This window comes from Eumetopias jubatus, unplaced genomic scaffold (genome assembly GCF_037043125.1).
Source record: "Eumetopias jubatus isolate StellerSeaLion01/CBP00866 unplaced genomic scaffold, mEumJub1_p1.0 scaffold_15, whole genome shotgun sequence".
NCBI lineage: Eukaryota > Metazoa > Chordata > Mammalia > Carnivora > Otariidae > Eumetopias > Eumetopias jubatus.
Window position 1 is genome coordinate 30,334,477 of NW_028274821.1, and position 24,280 is coordinate 30,358,756.

General features: G+C 41.0%; 1 protein-coding gene across 6 annotated transcripts in view; it reads right to left on the reverse strand.

Annotated features, from left to right (window-relative positions):
* Positions 1–261: 261 nt before the first annotated feature.
* CDC14B (cell division cycle 14B) overlaps positions 262–24,280 on the reverse strand; it is a 51,088-nt gene continuing 27,069 nt past the window's right edge. For 2 of the 6 annotated variants that reach the window (XM_088019241.1, XM_028122259.2), the window contains 6 exons: positions 23,964–24,218; positions 19,621–19,759; positions 19,291–19,450; positions 18,503–18,600; positions 8,850–8,966; positions 262–3,999 (listed from right to left, as the gene is read on the reverse strand). In XM_088019241.1, the coding sequence (XP_087875367.1) occupies positions 3,963–3,999; positions 8,850–8,966; positions 18,503–18,600; positions 19,291–19,450; positions 19,621–19,759; positions 23,964–24,218 (806 nt within the window). In that variant the 3' untranslated portion in view covers positions 262–3,962. Of the gene's footprint in view, positions 4,000–8,849; positions 8,967–13,766; positions 13,913–18,502; positions 18,601–19,290; positions 19,451–19,620; positions 19,760–23,963; positions 24,219–24,280 lie in introns of all 6 variants that reach the window. The other 4 variants (XM_028122261.2, XM_028122265.2, XM_028122262.2 and 1 more) reach the window with 4 other exon arrangements.

Genomic DNA, 24,280 nt, shown 5'->3' on the forward strand with positions numbered 1-24,280 from the left:
GTGCACAGAGAAAAGCCCAAGGACAGAGGCATCATCCCTACCCACACCTTGAGCTTGGACTTCCAGCTGCAGAAGTGGAAGAAAATACATCGTTTCAGCTGCCCAGTGTAGCAAACTAATACAGAAGGTTATATCCACTTTCTATTTTGACCACTGCCTACCATGATTCAGAATGGTAAGTGAATACAATAAACCAAAAGGCTGTTTGGTTAATCCTTTTAATTATATGATTATAATTATACAATTTTCACTATTTGATATTTTGTATAAAACCAGTTACAATACACAAGATTTTCAAACTCAACAATACATATCAAACTACATAGATATGCAAAGTTTACAGGCCATTATGAAGCTTTATCTTAAAAATACTTTCAGGAAAATAAACATTCATTCAACCAGTTCTCTTGGCTTTATAAAATATGATTAGAAATATACATTTTAATAAAAAAATCAAGACAATGATCAAATACTGATTAATCAGTTACATTTTAAAACTTTTAATAATCTGTACATGAGTGCAGGTTAGATAAAAGTCTGCAAATTATTAATATAAAACTGCAGTACTATAATCAGATGAACTTATCTGCTGCTGACAGTTAATTCTACTGGCAATTAAGGAGGTAATTTCCTACAGAGTATAGGTGAATTGTCCAGTCTTTTAAAACGTATCTGTAGTATTTCCACTTAGCGACACGAGGAATACTCAGATTGAGGAGAAATGGAAAAGCAGCAGCTAGCCTTACCAGGACACTTTTAGCAGGAGAGAACTATTAAAGAATTAAAATAGGTTTTTAAAGTTGTTTTTGATGAGTACTGCTTTCCAAAATGCAATAATTACTTTAAAAAAAAATGTATGAAGAGAAATAGTTAAGCTACTTTTAGAACAAACATCAAAAGAGCGCATTGCTCGTTTGTCGTGAATGGCGGTGATTCAAGCAAAGGAAAGCCTCCAGGAGCTCTTGGCGCGACACCACCCAGAACACCTGTGGTCCACAGGGCGCGCTGGACCGGCCATCAGGCTCCAAAGGCAAGCACATTCGCCTCAGGAGAACACTTGGGAACTCCTCTAAAAAATGTCTGGGCCCAAGAAAAGAGGTAGAAGTCACCCCTGTGAGAGGGGAGGAGGGACGAGAAGGGAGTGGGTGGGTGACAGGCTAATGGGGCCAAGGTTAGAACAGAAGAGCAGCGTGCCGCCTGGGAGCGGCTACTTGGACGAGGAAGGCTGCTTGTTTGAGTGAGGCACTGCTCAGGTCTCATCCCTCCTCACCGACCGCTAAGAGAGGTTTCGAGTTTTCCTTCAGCATTACAAAACAGAAGTCCGTCTCTACATCTAGATACCCAGCTTTGCAGACACCCTTCCTTTGGACTGTCTCTGACTTTGGACGTGAGTCCCCCAAAAGCTTTGAGAACACCTAAAAATATTCATTTCTCATTTTAATCCCAATGGAAATTCTCGGTGTCCTTTCAAAGTTATTTAAGGCTCTTAAGTTTAAAGGAATCTCTCCATCTGACGTGCCCTATTTCATATTCCATAGCAACAGGGTCTCTCTTGGACAAGGAAGTTAGAATCTCAGAAGATTCTGGGTGTGGTGAAGTTTCCATTGGGGGAAAAAAAAGAGTCCACTCTTATTCATAGCAGGAAGAGCTTTCCATCAGTCAGACCCAGAGACTTCCTGGATTCTACATATGCCCCCAGAAAGTTTACTGGTGTGCTATCAAATCCACCTGAAAGGCACTATCCCAACGCCCTGGTGCGGTCCACGGAATGCTTCTTTATCAAATCACTAGTTTCCTATGACTCATTTCAGTGGGCCTGTTAAACACGAAGATTTTTTAGAAAGAGCCACAGTAATAGCAATGCTAGCTGGAAACTTGAGCAGCCAACACAAAAAGGCAATTTGTAAAAAAGTACTGTGGTTAACACTGAAGCTCAGATTTTTCACTCTTGGCCACGACACCAAATGGCTTATTCACTGTGAAGGAGAAAGCACATTTAACTTGTTCTGATGTAATAAAAAGCCAAACCAGGGACAGTTCAGATGGAAGTTTGATTTTCTAACTACCTGGATGATTTATGCAGGAGATGGCCTTTAAAATTGTCAAGGGAAGAAGAATCGCCCTGAGAATTCAATGTTTTATGCAAGGGCACAGTCTGAATACTTAGTATTGTCTCCTAGACAGCAAATGGAATGTTTCTCTTCCCACCCATAGCTTAGCGAAGAGGGGTCGTCCCGTCAGGGAAGTGGGTCTTTGTATCTCTTCACTTCCAGGGATAGAAAACCACCTTTTTTTCTGAGATCTAGTGCCCAGTGTTTAAAAGCCGGCACAACCCACCCCTGTTACACCTGAAGGGGAAGAGCGCTTGTCTGCCCAAGACGGTGGCACCTGCCATCTCCCCTCAAAGCCAGTCAACCTTATAATTTATTCCAAGAGAATAAATATCAAAATGGAGCCATGGCCTTCCAGTAACTTTAACTGGAATTCTGCATTAACAGACTTTAATCTGTTTATTCCAACCACTTCTTACCACTCATAGTTTTGTTAAAAAGGCAGCTTTTTAAAATGGAATTGCCTGCTCACCTGGTTCATTCATCTTGTAATGTGAAGGCATTTGCGTTCTCTAGCCTTTCCATATTGTACCCCTGTTCTCCAAACCAGGATAGGCAAACATTGGTTAAAAACTAAAACCATTCACTTCTTATTAATGGAGGTAACCAAAGTGACTGCAAAATATTCTTGTATTTTGGGCCCCATTTTTTTTTGTTGTTTTAGCAGCAAATAATTTTTTTTGTGTGTGTGATTGCTTTATATCACAGACTCTGCTGTGTTTCTGTAGGGTGGAGGGGCGAAGGCACTCTGCAAAGAGTTAGTTGTATTCCCTAACCAAAGGCAACAGTGAGTCTCTTATTTACAAACAACTGAAATCCAGATGCGAGTAACTGTCACTGAAATCAAAGGGTGTGTGAGTGGTCTTAGGCTGATCACATAAAAAAAAGAAATCCACAATGCTACAGAGAAAGACCCTAATAAAGCAGTACCTTTTTTTTTTTAAAGCCACCATTATTTGGGATGGCTGTTTCCAAGGGAAACACCAACAGTGTTTTGTTTTTTTTTTAAATCACGTGTGGAAGGAAATAGGATTTTAATTTGTATGACTGGGCAACCAAAGAGTGGGCAGCCTTGGCATCCTCCAGTCCCTCAGTGACACGAAGAGGAATGACTTCCAACAATCTTCCAACTCTGCAGCCAGTTTCCCCTTCCAAGTCTTCTAGAGCTACCACTCATATTCTCTTACCAGTTTAGGTTGCCAAAGTACCACTTTGTATCACAACATCCAACAGTCTTCAAACAGGGTTTTCACAGGTTCTTGTTAATAAAGCACTCTTTGGTGGAAGACAAGCAGCTTGGGTACTTAAACAGAGTTACCATTACAACAACGTTACAAATATTAAAGTGAAGATGGTTAAACCAAATAGTATCAAATTACAGAGAGTACCATTTCAGTAATGCCTGTTTTCTCTTTATAAATTTCGACACAGGGTGAACAGAAAATAAATACGTAAAAAACCTCCATCAGATCCTCACTTCCTCTGAAGGCCAGCAGCTAAAATGATTGCCATCACAGGGACACACTTGCACCACACCGACTAGTCAGCTCTCCCGACACCAGACGGCTTTCATATTTACACCTGAGACTAAACTTACAACAGCTTTTTTGTCGTTAAACTTGAGACGTTTCTACAAAAGGAGAGCCGGGCCTTCTTCAAGTCACTGCTTGTGCCCAAACTCATGTAGTTATTTAAACTCCAGTGGACATTGTCTTCATTGAATAAACTTCTTAGGTGGAAAGCAGCTAAGGCTTTTGCAATTTTGTTTTGTTTCCAAATAAATTTGTGCTAAGTCCTGCTGTAGTTTTCTGTTCCTAGAGTCTTCCTTCAGTTCTGGTCACGGGTTTTTACTTAACGCAAGACTGTTTTAGTCCTTGAAATGGAGGGACTACAGGGGGAGAAAAAAAAGGATTTTACCATGAAGGTTCCAAGTGTCCCGTATGTAGTTACCAAAAGACAAGGAAGGCAACATAATAGAAGTAGTGACATGCTAAAAAGTATATGCTTTGTGCAATTCTTTAATGACAAGTATTTTGGAAAAAACAGTACAATATCAACCGTAAAGTAAAGACAAACGGGAGAGAAAGGCAGAGCAGAAAAAGGTTCAGTTCTGCAAAAAATAATAATAAAAAAAACGATAAAAACAAAGAAAACAGGAAGGGTAGGCAGAAGCAGCAGAGCAATGCGAGTACCATAATGCCATTAAGGGCATTTGTTGCAAAGCATTCCTTTTCCTTCCTTCCCTCTGAGGAACCAGGCTGTGGGAAAGGTGGAAAGAACGAAAAGATAAAGAAGTGTTACTTGATTATTCCCAAGGCCAGAATTCGGTCACAGAAAAAGCTCTGGCACCTCAAGCAGTTTCCAGTGCAGCAGTGCATGGAGGGCGCCCGCCGCCCGCCATCCTCGGACCGTGCCGCCGGCCCCTGGTTCGAGACTGACCTGCACGGATTCTCACCCTGCTTCCCTCCTTCCCGTCCCAATTCATTCTGTCAACTTTCAACTCAACAGCAACTTTCAGAGGAGAAAGGAAGCAAAAGAAAAGAGTCCAAGAAGCCAGTTCTCGTACGGAGGCGCCCCTCACCGAGTGATGCTGGCGCTCTCGGAGAGGAGCGAGCTCCCCGGACCCCATCACTTAGTTTCTGGAGACCCCAACAGAATACTGAGTTTATGTAAGGCTCCAGGTCAACTGGTGCAGCCCAACGGGAAAATGTCTGGAATTTCAAAGGGAAATCAGTATTTTAGAACATCAGAGGAAACTGGCATTTTTTTTTTTTAAAGGGATATTTAGTGACAACATTCTGGGGCTTCTGAGACGGATGTACTTTCAGAGATAATGGCAGTAACAGAAAGTCGGGAGCCTCGAGGTGGTGGAACAGACACTGAGATCTGAGACTGTAAGGGACAAGAAGCAGTGGCAGACATGATGATGACAAAAGTCACAAATGAGAAGCCTGAAAAAGCCAAAGAAGTCCTGAATGTAGTACGCCCGACAGAAGGGCTCATGAAGACACTCACGCTTTCAGAGGCCAAGGAAGGCACCCTGAGCATTTTTGTTCCCCCACAACAGGAATCATTAGGTGCAAAATACCCCAGAAGCCATGAACATTAGGTTGGTTTGACAGGTGGACAGAAAGTGATGGTTCCCAATGACGTAACTTGGAATAAAAAAAAAATCACTCATCTGTGACCATTTTCTTAGAAAATGAAGTTATTGTTTAAAAAAAGAAGGAAAAGAAAAAAAGACAGACTCCTCCAAAGAAACAGCACAAGCTTACAGAAACATGCACTCAATGGTACGTTGTGTCAAGACATGAACTGAATTGAATGGTATCCCATGAGGTGAGGTGGCTGCAGGTCCCCAATCAGAGGCACAATGATGGGATTTTCAAGACTCTAAGAGAGCTCGTCAGCGAGTTAAGAAAGAACACTGGAAAACAGGCCAATTCTCCACTGGATTTAATCATTCTTAAAAGAGAAACAGCAGAATGATTTATAGCTCTAACGGGAACTGGGAGGAGTGGAAACCCACTGATTTACTTCTTTGGATGTGAGCAAGGGGATGAGGAAGGTGCCACACAGAACCCTCTTGGCCCTGAGGGTCAGTGTGCCCCATCCACCACCAGACACTCCAGCGCTCTGGGCCTGAACTGCACACTGGGCCAGAGCAGAGCATGGCACCTGGGAGTTAGGTTCAGATGAGGCTTGTGTTTCATGGATACATGAGGAAATGATCATCTGCCACGAGAGAAACATGGTGGCATTTCTTTCCAGAAACAAAGGCTTATGACAACACAATTTTTCAGCCTCCAAATAATTACTCTTTTAAGGTGTTTGTGGAAAAGCTGTCCCAAGTTGTACAGCCTCTCAGTAAACTGTCAAAAATCAAAAGAGCCAAATCAGTGGAAAGTGAGCTTAGGTGAGGTCTTCATCCCGGAAGCCTCTAAGAGACTAGAACATAGGCATGCAAGGTCAAGTTCCTGTGGCAGGACGGTTATGACAATGATGATGATGTGTGAACATCAACCTACAAAAGAAGGCTTCACAGGTTGGGGGGGGACAGCAGATAGGCAACCCTGGCGCCTTGGAGGTATTTATTTTATACTGAAAGGTGTACTATTTCATTTCCTCGTATTACTATCTAAACCAAAGTTTTGTATTCAAAACCTCACAATTATTCCACAATCTTATATTATTTTGTCCTGAATCAGACTATGCACAAATGTGTTAATTCCCTCAGTACCCTCCAACCAAAAATGAATACTATTCAGTACGATAAAAGCTTCAGGCTACAGCTTGGCTACCTCAACTCCCCCTACTTCCTAGAAGCAGGAAATGGGACCTGTACCTAAGGGATTTGTCTTCGTTTCATGAGTGGTCGGTGGCTCACAGTTAAGGTGATGTGAACACAGGCCAAAGACCCAAAAGAGGCCAAGGAGACCCTGCGTGAAGGGAGGTGGGAAACACAATTGAAACCCAATTCTCTCTCACTGGTTTATTTCTTTGCCCTTCCCAATCTCTAAAAGTCCATTCTGAGAATTGAAAAGAAGCCTTTTGGTTTTTGGCACTATCCCAAATGCTTGGAAACTGCTTTGCGCCATTTCAAAATTCAGTCAAGTGTATTCAGTCTGAACTCTACTTTCAACCCCTCAAAGCATCCGGTCCAGGGACCTCAGGCAGATGCTCACTGCAACCAGGAACCACCTCTGCTGAGAAGCACAAGTTTAGATCACTAGACAAGACCTAGATGGAAAAACTGCCGTGTGGCCACGCCCCTCAGAGGAACACGGTGTGACTGCGCACGCATGGTCCTGGCTCCTGGACTCTATTCCTCTGTAGCCTGAAGAGCACAATCCAGAAAAGCAGAAAGCAGAATTAAATGTGCAAGACACACTCAACTGTAATGGAAGCCTGAGTAATTACACCTAAAAAAAAATGTTCATTCAAGACATGTCTAACTACCCCCAACAGCAGGCTTTTTATTTGAACTTTTAATAGTTTAATTCACCTAAAAGTGTCAAAGTTAAAATGCTCCCATTTCCCCCTACTTACTGTAAAAAGCTGGAGAAAAAGAAAATGATAAAAAAGTAAAACTCCCTAACTGTCCTACCAACTAGAAGAACTGTTAATATTACGGCATATGTTTCGGTCACCTTATTTCCATACGTGCAGAGAAATGTATGTATATATAAATATTTAAATATATGTATAATATACACAAACTTACATATATACATAGATGTATAAACACATAAATATATTTGTAGATGTATACATTTCTATAAAGTTTACTGTACATTTACAAAATTAGAGTAATACTTCATAATTTTCATGTGTAGCTCTTTTCCCCTACTGCTTCATGAGCATTTATCCAGGCCATTCAGTTTTCTTTAAAAACATGACTCTTGATTCATTTGGCATAATTAACAATCTTTAGCCCATCTCCTCTTCCTCACGGTTATAAATACCATACTGGTATTAGTTATAATGTACCCAAATCTTTGACTTTTTGTCAGTATTTCTCTGATATTCTTCTCAAATGAAATTAGAGTAAAAAATTTATGAATTTTTGATACCTTTCTATGAAAACTTCAAAATCCCCAAAATTATGAGTTGGTGTCCTCAACTACTTGTACTAAGGCACTATCACATTCTTGTATAAGTAAACATATGTAGTGAAAATTATAATGAAAAAATCAGCAGACGGGGAAATGGCAGAACCGAACAATTCCTTAAAAAAAAACAACACACACACACACACACACACACACACACACACACACACACACACACACACACACAGCTCTCTGGTTTGTAGCAAGTCCCTCAGGACACAGGCTGCTGGGACCCGCCCTAGAGACCAACTCAGCTGTCCCATAGCCTCAAGGATATGAGGGTAGTAAGTTAAAAAGAAGCAAGGAAAACCGTGAAGGATGCTTTGAAGTCTGGTTCAGACTATCTTCAGGCCGCTGGTGGTCTACTGAAAGAGAGGCGCTGGGCCGTGGGCCCAGGACCGCACATGTTGTCGACACCAGGCAAAGATACAAAAACAAAAAGGTGCCCGCCTCCACTCCTGAGAGGACAGTAAGCAGGTTATCTGCTCTTCCCTCAAAAGGGGACTGCTTCTGGAATAGGTTAGAAATGAAATGTCTGCTTTCAGTTCATGATAAACATCCCAAACAGCAGTGAGTAATGGATTTGGTCATGGAACATGCGCATTTTCTTGTCATAGCCTGTAATAACGAAGGAAAGGAAGATGCTGGGCTCCGGGTGAAAGCATGAACCCTTAGGGTGTGCACTGTGGCCAAGAGCCCAGGCCCTAGGTAAACAAGGATTCCAAACTCACTGGAGTTCTCCTATCCCACCATCACACTTATTTGCAGCTAATCCTCCAACAATTATGCTGTATCTGACATACGGAAAAATTTCCTCCGAGTCCTGACAGAGAGCTTTGGAAATTTAAGAGCTTATAAGTACAACCCTCTCAATTTCTCCATATTCTGACCCCGAGACCACATTTCCAGTGTTGAGAACCACCTCTGAAAAACAAAATAAAACAAACCCTACATTAGCAATGGCCCAGATTTTCTTAGATGATGAACAAGTCAAACAGATTTGATTAACTTCCTATCACAGGGACTCTGCTTTCTCCTCTCTTCCTCTCTTCATTTCTATCTCCAGAAGATTAAACTGGAAAACCAATGCTTAGAACTTTTCAGAAGAGTAGGATTCTTTTCTCACCTTTTAAAACTGCTTTTTCTTGAAGCAGATCTGGTGGTTCTTTTAGTAATGCCTGCACTGCCAGAAATGTTAGGTTCAGATGTTTTACAGCTCTGAACACTGGACTGAAGAATTACTCTGAAAACAGTTGGAAAAAAATAAGATTATATTCACTGAAACAATTTTCAAATACTTGACGGAGGAAGTCATCGTTGCACTTTAGTGCAAATTATTTTGCTGAGCATTGATAGGATTTTCCATAAACACATTTGCCAAAAAAATCTGAAACACATTTTCACATCGAAGTCTTTTTCATTTCCCCATGAAGTTATACAAAGATAACTGGAATATACTTCACTTTTAGAAAACAAATGACCTGGCATTTTAAGCAATTCCCACACCAAAGAAATCAATCAGTAAAACAAACTGTGCCCCAAAGTAAAAGTAGATTCTCAGAATTCTAGTCATGAAAGCAAGAAATCATTTAAAAACCCCAAATTCTGAAGAATATGAATATAAAAATCTATAAAATAGTCGCTCTTCAGAGGTGAAAGTATGGACTTTTAAATAAACCCCAAATCAATACCAATTTTATATAACATTTCAAATTTTAAAAATATATTCAAGCAAAATTTGAATTTCGTCTGGGTTATAACTACTTACTAAATCACTAGGTACCATTAACATGGAAAGCAAAACTGTTTAAATTTTGTGAAACTTGCTTTAAACTCTAAAATAATCTCAAGGAACTGATGCCTATGGGTGTAGGTTGCCCAGGAGGCAAATTCATGAGTCAGAAGAACACCCTCGGATAAAGCCCACATAAAGTACCTTGCTCAAAAGTAGAGGGTGTTTTGTAATTCCTCATTGAATGGTCATAGGGAAAACAGCAGAAAACATCAAAAGATTTTATGCGCAATTCTCTTCTTCAACAGATAATGACCAAAATGCTGAACTGCATACACACACATTTATATATACTCAACCTTTATTTATCTGTAAGAGAAAACACTGCCTTAAAAATAAGCTTCCTCCTCTCCTGTCCAAACAAAGGTAAGAGCCGGTAACAACTTAGGAGGACCCAGCTCATGAGAGTAAACAGAAACCGTTACAACTAACTTGGAGTCCTACTTCCTAAGCCCGAGTTACTGCCATGTTAATTAATGACCAAAGCCAGGGCCTTGAACTGTAAAGAAGATCAGTAAATTCTTAGTATTACCCAAACCACAGTATATTCAGCATTTAGTAAAATGCTTAACTTCTCATCACTAAAAAAAGTAATGGGTAGCCATGTACCAGAGCTGAGGCTGGAGGCCCACGGTTTCCAAGCTGTTTGGGCGGGGGGCTGCCCTCTCAGCTGTTTTGCTTCATCCCCATGGTATTTCTCAAAGCCTATGAAACAGGCCTTAGGTCTCAGAAGGAAACTGATCCTGGGTAAATGAGCCAATGCTTGCCTCAGGATTTCTCACAAAGTTTTATCATTCTAACAACATAGAAAAGGTATATGCAGACAGGTGTTTGATCAAAGGCGGCAACCAACTGCCCTGGTATATGAATTCTACCTCTGAAAACAAGGATTTAAAAATCTTTCTGATCATATCAAATATCAAATGGGGGGGAGGGACAGGAGAATATTTAATGGTCTCTGTTAACAGGATTTGAATATAGAACTTTTCATAAAGAAAAACAAAACCACCACCAAACTTCACCACTATTTCTGAAGCCCAGGCCCAGCGTGCGGTACTGCCACTGTGGTCCAGAAGCCTCACACCTGCTTTGCATCTGCTCCGCGAGGCTCCTGGGTTTTATCTCCATTAATCCAAAGAGAGAAAATGAGACTCCTGTTGGCTTTTTGGAAATACCACACCAACTTGTCAAATAATTTGAGGCCACTTACAGCCGAGAAAGTATAGACAATTACCACACTGTAAAATCATTAACATGAGAATAAAAACAAGAGCCAATATATTACTTGGCTTTAGGAAATTTAAATCTTGATTTCTTAAATTACTACTGAAATATTTACTATTTGAAAAATGAAATCGCTGCTAAATCAAATTTCAGGCTGACAGGAAACATCTTTTAAAAAGGATTTCTTTCTCTATAAAACTAATGTACATAATTTATGTGGATTTTTTGAAAATAAAAGCATGATAGAAATTTGGAATGCATTAATCACACCAGTAGAGATTAGGTCACTAGTTATTTGCATTAACAACAGAGCAGTTACTATATCTGTAGGTTATGCATCAATAAACTGGAAAAAGCCCCAGCAACTATACTTAAGATTATTACCTGTGATAAACTACCCACCACACCATACATAAGGTGGCATAAGCTGGCAAATTCGGTGACGCATTCACTCTGCCACAGGGTACGTGGGAGCCCACTACTTCTCACTTTGTGCAACCCAGGCCAATCGCATGGCTTTGCAGAGCAATATCCTACATATGTATTTTCTCCTTCCCGGTGCCCATAGGTAGGACCCTCAAAGGATAACTACAAGGATTATACCTGTTTACATCATTGCCACTGCTGAAGGCTTTTGTTTCTGTAAATTCCTTTCCATCTTTCCCTGGCAGAATCCGCAGTCCTACTTTTTAATGTCTTGCCCATACAACAGTTCACCTTCTTCTTTGCAGCCTCTTTTGAGACCCGGTATTCCCAGACTGAGACTTGCAACTTGACGCATCCAGCAAAGCAAGTAACTGACAAGCCAGCTCTCTTCCCTCTCAAACTACAAAATGCTTTGAACAAAAATGTTCAATTCCAAGAAAAGAATCCATCAGTGCGACTATGTACTATTTACACTTGGTTATCCACCGACACAAAACAAGCTTTCAAAGTGATGGGCCTAAGGCCCTACAACCTTCACACACAACTTTGCCAGAATCTGATGCAGCCATCTGAGGTGTGGGATAGTCTGATTTTCCAGGTGTGCCAGGTAACAACCTATCAGGCCACGTTACGTCATCACAATAGAGGCGTACACCAACCACAGGGCCCGTAAGTAGTCCTCTCAAAAGATAACTACAAGGATTATACCTGTTTACATCATTGTTACTGCTGAAGGCTTTTGTTTCTGTAAATCCCAAATTAATCAGGCAAGCTAAACTGAATACTCTGCTTTGGGTCTACAAATGCAATGGCAAACATCAGTAGTAGCAATAAAAAAAGATTGTATCTTACATAGAATATTGAAAAGAAAGGTGTCTGATAGAAACCATTTTTAAACTTACCCTGGACAAAGTAATACAACCACGAAGTGCCTAAGTAGTATTAGCAACGACTCCACCCGTTTAGAACTCCACCTACTCGAAATACCTTCGCCACTTAGAAGAGTTCAAGAATAAATCTATGCAATGGCAATGCACGATGCTCTTTGAGTCAGAATATGCAGAAATCTAAGCTTACTAAGAGGAATAAAGGGAAAAAAACCAAAAAGATCATCTATATCAGAAATATTGCATATCTGTCTGTGCAATAATAAACTCATACTAATAAGATATTCAAGAAAATGTCATAATAGGAACATGTTAAGCAGCCTTTCCTTAACTTTGAAAAGAATGGTGTCTGCTGGATTTTTAAGTCTTTTCTAGCCATCTGAAGACACTCCATGAAGCCTCAAAGCATGGGAGTTGGTTGCAATGGAATTCCACTTTGGAGGAGATCCTCGAAGGAACTTTCATATTCCTTTACAATTCCCAAGTCCAAGTTGGAACAAGAAAATAAATTCTTGAAATATGAGCTAAGGGAAGAGTTTCAGAGGAAAAAGAATGCAGCCTAGACATAAGAGGGTAGCGGTGAACCACAGTCTCACAGGACACACCCTCCTCCTGTGCTCTCGGTGGCAACTGCACGGTGTTCCCCGGGGAAGCTTCCTGCCACATTCTACTGCAGAACAGAAGTCTGTTCATTGTTAAGGTATTCGTTTAAGGGTAAAAGATATCAAGAGAATACAAAATCTGCTATATTCACCTAATAAGGGCGTTTTGATTACTTCTGGGAAAGGAAAGTGGGAGGAAGTAAGCACAGCATCGGTCATGCAGAAACACGAGGCTGAACAAGGGACTCCTGTCTTCTCTGCTGTCCTATTTTCGTTTAACGTCATTTTTGAAAACTGTACTAACTGTCCTCCCTACAGGGAAGGTTGTGAAATGAAGCCAAGGAGAAGATTCTGCTTACTCAAAACGGAAGACTTAGCAGGGAAGCAGCTGCAGCTAAGAGCGCTGTGTCCAACGGCAGAGTCGGAGGTGAAACAGCATGCAACGCTCACTGGTTGCAAAAGCAAATCTCTACCAACAGCAGAAAAGCAGCGGGCAGATTCTTTTTTTTCTTTTTTTTAAAGATTTTATTTATTTATTTGTCAGAGAGAGAGAGAGAGTGACAGCACAAGCAGGGGGAGCGGCAGGCAGAGGGAGAAGCAGGCTCCCCACTGAGCAGAGAGCCAGATGCGGGGCTCAATCCCAGGACCCCAGGATCATGACCTGAGCTGAAGGCAGATGCTTAACCGACTGAGCCACCCAGGCGCCCCGGGCAAATTCTTTTTTGCTAGATTGAAAAGGATATGCTGAAGATATTTACTCTGGAAAATTAGAGGAAACTGACTGAAAGAAAACCACCCCAATTATCCCGAACTCACTATTTTTGATAGGGAAAAGAAACTATTTCAGTGACTTTATAAATTGCTATTTCAAAAAATGCATTAAGAGTAAGCACAACTTAAAAACAAAACTTGTTATTTTTAATATCCCTATAGGAAAGGATCAGGGAAGGCCTTCCACTGCCACCATCCCATTAATTGAGAAGTTTCAGAAAAAGAACCTTTGAAAAGAGGCAAACCAACAAAGCTAGGAGAGCTGACAGTGAGAAAAACATGCACCATGAGAAACACACTGTCCACCAGAGGTGACCACATAAATGGAAGGGGACACTTACACAGCAGCTATTGGTCAAAGGGTCCCGACGGCTACTGTGTTCTGAAACCATCCAGACAGAATAGCAGGATGGGAAGAATGTAGTCACAAACAATCCACCAGATGACAACACTACACAGTGCAGAGGTCAGCACCACTAGGGGACATCTGGAAAGGGGTGAAGGGAAAAGAGCAGATGTTCAAACTGGGAAGCCAAAATAAATAAAATAATAAATAAAGCCACATGTGAATTTTAGACACCCTGTGATAGATACAAAGGGGTGGGAAACAAGGATGGAGTTTTGCCATTTTATGTTGGGGAGAAAATGCTAACTTCAGTTTTAAATTGATTTGATATTTGGTAACAAAAGATTAGACCCAATCTCTAGCTGGATAACTGCCCCACGTTAACTTAATTATATGATACAGAAATCAGAGTTGTAGTTACAGGATTGAAATTCTTCAAAAAGCACAACATATGCACACACAGAAAACTAAACCAAACCAGAGGAAAAGGAGGGAAAACCAGCCAAATAACAAGAAACCCTGGACTGCATTAACAATGATTCACTGGAGGCACAATTATAAATGAACAGAGCATAGCAGAACTGATCTCATTTCAATGCAGTCCCACACTGGATCATCTAGGAGTTAAGGCAAACTGCATACTCTGAAAATAAGGACTAGAGAAGCACACCAAACCCTGGGCAACACAAAATGGGGAAAATTTCCCCTACATATCAACATTAGATAAATTTGCTCAGTTGTTTTCCTTATTCATTTTCCTCTTGTGGCCAAAGTTGGCTTTCAGTTCAGTATTTCCTAATCCAGCAGTCTTGTTTTTGGCAGTGAAGAAGAAAATCTCAGTTTGAAGAGTGGTGACTCTGTCCAGCTACTTCCAAATGGTCACTAGGACACATCTGTGACCAAACATAAAAGGCTCTATTGAGCATTTGCTTTGTACAAATACTGTGCTGATTGAGTCATAAATGACTGGTCTGGCTTACTATGTGATCTTTATCGGTGTCCTTGTCATCTTAATCACTGAACAGATACCCTATGGTATCTAGTGACAAGGGATTACACTAAGGATGGACCTGAAATCAAACTGAACCTCACCCTGCAAGTTACACCTGGCACCAGCTCACTTACTCGTTCTACAAGAACAAAAATCTACTAATATATGTTAAGATTACAGGGGCTTAGTATTTAGACAGAATAGAATAACTGGCCTAGAGGACTCTCTATCCACCCCCAAGTTTCATTTGCAGTTACTGATTTAACAGTGATCTTAAAGGCAGAATGATCTGAATATCCAAGTGTCTCCGTCACAGATTTTTCATTGTTCTTCTATGAAAGCTCATGGTTTAAGAATTATTTTCCAATAAGGAGAGCACACCCATCCATACTGTGCTGTTAAGGGAGATTTAAAGGAAATTAGGTTGATATTTTCACCTTATTCCCAGGTAGGGTACCCTTGACTCTTTATGCACCATTTCATTTAACCCTAACAAACGTAGGAGAAATGATCAGTATGCAGAGAGACAGGCAGCATGGATGAAGTTATAAAATCTACCAAATCTACTTTAGCACAATAATATACTTGCCATCACGTCCTGCAGATCACGTCAAGGTCAAGGTGCTACATGATTTACTGTCTTTGTGGTAGTCGGGATCAGTCAGACTCTGAGAAAAGCACTACCTTACTGTATCTAACAACTTTAACTCTCCCCCAAATACTGTTTGTAAAATAGAAAACAATAACTGGAATGCTATTTTGAGTAGTATAAACTTGCTCTTAAGAATCACCAGTACTTATATATTTTTCACTAACTTTCCTTCTTGTAAGTATTTTCATTCGGCTAAGTACCAACAGTGAAGCAAAATAGGTTACCCACAGTGATAGAGGGGTCAACAACAGGAGGTGGGGATTGAACTTAAATTTCTCAACCCAAGTTGCTACTGAAAACTCTCTCTCTCTTTTATTTCTAAAATAACACCACCACTTCGGAAGGAAAGGCAATCCCCAACTGACCTCTTCTTCTAGGGCCAGAAGAACTACACATAAGAGCAAAAGAGAAGATTCCAACAGCAAGGAGGGTCAGAAAAAGCAGAGGAAGGGATAAGTAAAATGTTGTAGAGGAGGAGGTAGGGAAATCTACCCAAAGTAATCTAAAATCCCCCAGGGTTTTTACACTTCAGAGCTTAAAAGGATTTTAGCATTTTTAATAGGATTTTTTTTAGGATTTTATTTATTTGACAGAGAGACACAGCGAGAGAGGGAACACAAGCAGGGGGAGTGGGAGAGGGAGAAGCAGGCTTCCCGCTGAGCAGAGAGCCCGATGTGGGGCTCAATCCCAGGACCCTGGGGGATCATGACCTGAGCCAAAGGCAGACGCTTAACAACTGAGCCACCCAGGCGCCCCTAGCATTTTGTTTTTTCCTTCAAAAGTGTGGCCAGAAGTTTAATTTTGTGTATGGGAGGGGGACAGCTTGGGATCTATTCTACTGGTTTTAAGATTACAATTACAACTAAAGGGATCTTGAACTAGCGCTTTATTTATTTTTTAACTTTGCTTTATTATTTTTTCTTAACTTTCACCATCTTCCTTGGTTGAGAACTTACGCCAAATGCTTCAGAGAAAAGGGACGATGTCCTTCTGGGGGTAAGGTGGGGTGTAACTCCATAACAAGTGATAGTGGAGGCTGGTCTCTCCTTCAGCCATCACTGACCACTCAGCTTTCACCCCGGGACACCTCACACACCAAGGTGAATGTGATCACATCTAGTGTCGCCTTCTGGTTTCCAACAATATTTAGAATTTTAGACTTCATTCATTGTTTTCTTTTACATTGCCACAAACCTATCAGCTATGAAAGAGACTTTTATCGTCTCATCTGTAGAAAAGGGCAGCAAGTGACATGAACACTCTGGAACACATATTCACAAGGTAGCAGACTCAGAGTTGCTGAAGGAAATTTCCTATAAGCCCTATTTAATAGGAAATTTGACTAAGCAGAATTCCCATCACAACTCCCAACTTGACTTTTCATCAGAAGTTTTTGAGAAATAAACTGATGCTGCAGATTCATAAAAACAAAACAAAAAACCTGGGCACGACTAAAAGCAACCCACAAATCAACCATTTCCTAGGGCTTGTGACACAAAGCCCTGGACCAGCAGTGTATGTGATACCTGGCAGCTTGCAGTCATAGACCACACTCCAGTCCCAAAACCATAATCTGCGTTCTGACAAGCTCCCAGGAGACTCAAATGCACGGTGGAGTCTGAGCACTGCTCTAGGGAAGTACCTACACCTATCATGCCTCCTCTGGCCTCAGAAGGATTATCTGGGGGACTATATTTCTAAATAAAAAGAACCAGGAAGGCCTTAGAGGAAGACTTATGAAATTAAAATCAAAATGGCATTTGGAGTTAAATAAAGGACATAAAATGCACCATTCTTAAAGCTTTCTCAGTTAAATGCTGCACCACCACCACCACGCTGTCCAGAAGGCTTAGTGAATGCCTATCATCCATACTGACACTTCTCATTCACACGGCCCTTTAAAACTTCATTCTTTTCCGTGGGTCTTTTAAGAACGTTCCACGGCGGGGGCCCATGAAGACACATGCCTTCTGTGTAATTCTACTTTGGAACTTTAGATAACAAGGAGGTGCCAGTGAAGAACCACTGTTGATTAAAAAGAAGGCCTGTTCTTCTCTGCCATGAACACTGATGATGTCATTAGGTCCTTACCATATTACAGATGATTACTGAACAAAATGACATGACTCCATCACCAAAAAAAAACACACCAAAAAACTGTAACTGGAGGGGCGCCTGGGCGGCTCAGTCGGTTAAGCGTCTGATGCTTGATTTCAGCTCAGGTCATGATCTCAGGGCCATGAGACTGAGCCTTGTGCTGGGCTTCACGCTGGGCACGGAGCCTGCTTAAGATGCTCTCCCTCCCCACCCCCCGCAAAAAAGAACATAATCAGAAATGTGGTACCCCACATTGAAAAGGAAGGTGACTACAAGGAAGGAATCCAACAGCATAAATGAAAGCATATACTAAAGAATATACTAGAAAAAAGTACAATGGCCAAGTCTTTAAATTCTACATATTTTTCTAATGATCCTAGATGTTCCAGGAGGGTGAATCCCAACTAGCACTTACACAATCAAGTACAGGTGGGCATACACACACTAACTATAAAACTTCCTATCCCCATACTAAACCTCCTTCTGTAACTTGAAAGTAACTCAAACAAAAAATCAATACAAAATTATTATTTAATCCAGTTCATTATTGCCCTAAAATAATATATTGGACAGTAAGCCACAATGTCATCACTGATTAAATTCTACCATATCCAAACGAACTGTCTATAATATGGTAGTGAATTTAAGGAAATTCACAATTTCAGTAACAATGGACAAATGTGTTATTCTGTGGTTTACCTCTGCTGCCACTCTCCTGAGGATGTCACGTGGTGCTTATCCATGAGAAAAAGCATTCCCAATACTGCTTTTCTATGTACACAGGCTGGTAAGGTTACAACAGAAGACGGAGATAAAGGACAGCCAAGAGCTTCCTGGGCAACACCCCTCGATTCTAAATAATGTAAATAACCATTGCGAAGTGGCATAATGGGCATGTGATCATGGAGAAAAACATACAGGAAAAAATGCTCATGAAGGACCTCAAATATATATTAAATAACATCAACCGCACAAAGGAAACCAGACTCACGTGAGGGGAATAGCGTTTGTTTTTGACTGTCTTCTGCTTTTCAGGGCCCGCAGTCTATCACCTTGTGTCACTCCATGGATTTCGTCATCATCACTGTACTGTGTAAGTAAAGAAACACTGAGCTAGTGACTTCAGTTGGACTTATTAAGGCAGTAAAGCATAGCAGCTACATTTATCCATATAGACACATACAAATAAACTGAACTCTAAAAAATTTTGCTGCTTTCAAAATAAAGTTACAGGTTGCATTTAAAGACAACCAAATGTTAACTTTACAGACACAGAACCCAACAGCACTCTTGTTATAAAACATACTGTGAGGAGGCATAATGGGTTTTCAATAATGAAAACATTCTTTTTAAAATTTCACAATCCACTTACCACCACTCACTATAGTACCACTACCCCCTAAACTCTTGATTCTTTAAAGTCTTCCATTTGAGAACAACTGGTTCCCTAAATCAACTGCTGCAAAATGGGAAGGTGGAGCAGCAGGGCCCACGGGGAAGCGTCACTAGGTCCATCTAAAGAGCTTACTTCACACACCTCTTTTTTCCAGTGCCTAGTGAGTAAACAAACAATTTCAGTTTTATGAACATATGACCTTATTTTAACTATTCTGAGTAAAAAGTTCCTAGAATGGGCTATAAGTATAAAAAAAAAAATGTGTGACAATAATCCCTCAAAATGTGCTTTATTATTTTTATCTACAATTTTCCCCATGCCCTATAAGGTCCTCAACAGCACTGAAAACAATGGCAACAGCGTGATGGGGATGGTTCGATTACCAGTTCGGGTTCTTGCTTGTCTTGGTTCTCGACCCCATTGATTGAAATGTCATCAACAGCCAAGAGGAGTTTTGAGACAGCTGCTCTGTGTTTTCCATTCTCCTGACCCCTTAACTTTTGACGAAAATAGTCACCGTCCAACCAGAGGCTTGCCTGTTTCCTAAAGCATTTAAATAACATCAAAATACAGCTTTTTTTAGAAAGACACATGCAAACGACTCTCTCCTACAGACTATCTGTTGTTACTGGAGACTAAGAAAAATCGACTTCCCATCATTTTCCAGACCCATGTGCTCCCTGAGGAATTACCAAAGTTCTCTGTCTACTTACATCACCAAAAATTGTTGCTGTGGTCCGATCACTGACCCAGGCCTGCAGATTCTGACCCAAGCAATGGTCTCAGCTGCTGTCATCCTGTAATGCTTCATGATGTAGCAAGCTATCAGAGTGCCTGTTCGTCCAAGGCCAGCTAGAGAAAGAAACAAACCAAAGGGACCTGGTCTCATGTACTCCAGAACTGTGTTGGGCAGGTACAATTTTTAGAAGGCTTCCCATGATTCTGCTTCCCTCAACAGGGGTTCTCAAGTTTGGATGCACACGGTAATCTCCTGAAGAGTGTTAAAAAATACTGGGTCTCACCACCAGAATTCTGATTTAATTGGTATGTGATACAGCCTGGACATGGAGATTGCTAACATCCCCCAGATAGTAGTCAACAGTGAAAAATCACTTTTTCCAAGCAATGATTCTCAGTAAGTGCACTGTTTTCTACCCTGGGTTTTCTGTTAATGGTACCACCATCTTTCCAAACTCATGGGCTTCAACTTTTACATTTTTCCCCTCATCCAACAGTTTTTTCTACTCTACTTTTATTCCCATTTTCACATGGATTTCTTTTTTAATCTATTCCTGCTGTCCTCCTTTACTCTCATCTACACTACGATCATTACCTCCTGTGATGGTTACTTTTGTATGTCAGCCTGGCAGGTGTATTTGGAAGAGACTGACATTTAGATCTGTGAATAAGCAGATTACCCTCCATAATGTGGGTGGGCCTCATCCAATCAGCTGATGGTCTGAAGAGAACAAAAAGACTGGCTTCCCCAAGCTAGAGAGAATTCTCCAACAGCCTGCTTTCAGATTTAAGCTGCACCATCGGCTCTCCTGGGTCTCTAGCCTGCCAACTCACATGATGGATTTTGTACTTGTCAGCCTCCATATTCACATGAGCCAGTTCTTTATAATACATCTCTTTATATCTACATCCCATTGGTTCTAATTTCTCTGGAAAACCCTGACTTAAGACAGACTCTGGTACTGTGAAATGGTGTGCTACTGTAACATATATAAAAATGGGAAGGAGCTCTGGAGTTGGAACTGTAGAAGTCTGGAAGTTTTAAGGCACAATGTTAGAAAAAACTCAGATAGCCTTGAAGGGGCTGTTGGTAGGAATATGGGTGTTAATGGTGATTCTGATTCTGAGTCAGATGGGAATGAAGAACATGTTATTGGAAACCAGAAGAAAGGAAATCCTTGTTAGAAAATGGAAAAAAAAAACCTGACTAAATTGTTTTAGTGCTTTATGGAAGGTAGAACTTGTGAGTTACAACCCTGGATATTTAGCAAAGGAGCTTTACAAGCAAAGTATTGAAGTACAGCCCGGTTTCTCCTTATGACAGTAAAACGTGAGAGAAGACAGATGAACTGAAGAAGGAATTGTTAAGCAAAACAGAAACTAAACATTTAGAAAATTCTAGGCCTATCCATATTGCAAACAGTGAGAAAGTGTGTTCTGGAAAGAACACCAAGAGTATGGTCAATGATCTACTCCATAAAGTGATTACCTATGGATCTAATCAGCCATCTCAGCAGAAGCCAAAAACAGTGTTGGGATTGATTATACCAAGCAGACACACTGCCAGTCTGAACTCATCACACAGGATGAAATAAAGGAAGGCTTTCAGGTTTCTGGGATTCTAATAGGACTAATAGAAATATCTCACTGGAAACATGCCTCATCCTTCAAGAAAAGGGAAGCATAACCCCAAGGGACCAACAAGGCTGACACTGCCACCATAAGCCCGGGGACAAGGCTGTCTAGTCCTAGGTTTCAAACGGTAGGGCCAGCTCTGTGGCCAGGCTGTTCCTGCCCACAACCTCAGGGGCATGGCTGCTAGCCGTGTGAGCCTGCGTAACAGGGAATGAACCAGATCATCAATTCTGAGCCTTAAGATCTATTAGCATTTGCCTTGCCAGGTTTTGGAGTTGCTTGGGACCGGTCAGACCTTTCTTCTTCCTGATTTCTCTCATTTGGAATGGGAACGCCTACTCTATGGGTGTCCCACTATTGTATTTTAGACGCGCTTAACTTGTCAGGTTCCACAGTTCACAGCTGGGGAAGAATTCTGTCTCAGGATGAATTGTACCTGGAGTGTTATCCATTATCTGACTTAGAGGATATTTAGATGAGACTTTGGACCTGGAACTGATTTTGGAATGGATTGTCTTTGGAGGCTGTTGGGATGGGCTGTCATATGAAGACAGGAAATATTGGATAACCAGAGAACACAATGTTATGGACTGAACTGTGTCCCCTGCTCCCTGCCTCTCCAAAAATCCACGTTAAAGTCAGAACTCCCAATGTGACCATCTCTGGGAAAAAGGCCTTATGGAAGTAATTAAGGTTAAATAAGGTCACGTGGGGAAAGCCCCAAATCCAACAGGACTGGTGTCCTTAGCAGAAAAGGAAGGGACATCAGGAGATGAGTGTATACAGAGGACAAAAAGAAGGCAGCTGCCCGCAAGCCAGGAAGACGCCTCACCAGAAATCAGCCTTACCGGAGTCTTGACCTTAGATTTCTAGCCTCCGAAACTGTGAAACAGTAATTTTTGTTTAAGCCACACAGTCTGTGGTACTCTGCTGTGGTCCCGCAAGCAAATTAATACACTCCCTAAAATCCAAGCTTTACACGGCCATCAGTTTTCTTCCAAAACAAAGATCCAGTCATATCAAATCCTCTTCAGGTTTTTAACTGGCCACCAGTCAACCTCAGGGTTTCTCAACCTCAGCACTGTTGACATTTGGGGCCGGTGTGAGTGCTGTCCTGTGCACTGTGGGCTATTTATTTAAGAGCATCACCGGTCTCTTCCCACCAGAGACCAGTAGCATCCTCCCACCAATTTGTGAAAACAAAAAAAAATGTCTTCAGACTTTGCCAAATGTCTGCTGGGGGGCGCAGAACCACCCTGAATGAGGGTGAGAATAACCTCAACTGCTTATTATAATTTAAAAAATTATAACCAGGGTTGGAATTATTTATTTTTTTAAATTGTGGTAAAATATACAGGACATAAAGTTTACCATTTTTGTTCATGCATCATTTTCGTGGTTTTATTTCTATGTTTCCTTTTAGCTCACTGTGCATTTTTAAATCAGCTGTTTCAAATTCTTTGCCCAGTAATTAAAAAATCTAGGTTTCTTTACGGTCGGAGTCTGGAGATCATTTTAACCATTTTAAGGGTACATTTCAGTGGCATTAACCAACTCACTGCTGTGTAACAATTACCACCATGGCCTCTGTGTACTCAAGACAAATGTGTATTCTCTTGTTGGGGGGCAGTGTTCTGAGTATGTCTGTTATTTCTAGTTGGTTTATTGTGTTGTTCAAATCCTCTATTTCCTATTTCCTTACTGATCCTCTATCTGGTTGCTTTTTTCCATTATTAAATGTGGGAGAAGTTAAGTAAACCCTAGTACATCATACAATTATTATTACACAATCATTCATTCAATAAATACTTATTAAGTGCCAAAGCACTGCTTTAGCTGCTGAAAACAAAGCAACTTGTTAGAATATAAGCTCCACAGAGATAAGCTCTCAGAGTCTGCTCTAGATATATTCTAGAACATATCAAACAAAAGGCCCTGAATAGGTATTTGAGGAATAAATGAATGCGTATCTTTTTTTCTTTAAGATTTTATTCACTTATCTTAGAGAGGGAGAGAGAGAAAGAGAAAGCACACATGTGAGAAAGCAGGGGGAGAGGGAGAGGGAGAGAATCTCAAGCAGACTCCCTGCCAAGTACGAGCCTGACATGGGACTCGATCTCACGACCCTGAGATCATAACCTGAGCCGAAACCAAAAGTTGGACGCTTAACCGACTGAGCCACACTGGCATCCCTAAATGAATGCATTTCAGTGAGATTAAGGTTTTGTAGGGTTACCAATGAATATAATTTAGATTATATGAAATTAGGGTTTTAAAAGCATTCTGTATATGCAGAATGCATATATGCATATACTTTTTAATGTCAATCATACCTCAATAAAGTGATTTTAAGAAAAAAGCAACTTACAAAAAACAAGAAAGGCAACTTCACGTGTCCTGGCATAGAATCTAAATGGGCATGGTGTGTTTCTAAATATACATACATGCATGTCCACCATTCTTTTTTTTTTTTTTTTTTTGAGAGAGTGAGAATGAGAGAGAGAGAGTACACAAGAGCGGGGAGGGTTAGAGGGAGAAGCAGGCCCCTCGCCAAGCAGGGAGCCCGATGCGGGACTCGATCCCAGGACTCCACGATCATGACCTGAGCCGAAGGCAGTTGCTTAACCAACTGAGCCACCCAGGCGCCCTGTCCACCATTCTTTAACCAGCCCTGGAAACATACCTTTACAATGTACTGCAATGGCACCCTCTGCATTTTCACAAATATCCAGAAATTCTTTGACGATGGCATCAGTAGGGGTGCTGCCATCCGCAAAGAAAAGATCGTAGTGATCGAAACCAGCATTCGTAAAGCGTTTGGCATCATACATCCTTTTATTCAGACGAATAACGGTAGTAACGTTGTGATTCTTAAAATATGGAATATAAGCCTCAGGAGAATGCTGGTGGTAACCTACATAGAGAAATTCACCAGATGCTGTCAAATGCAGAAAAGAAAAACAATGGATAACAATTTTACCTGTGAATGGGTGGAAAGAG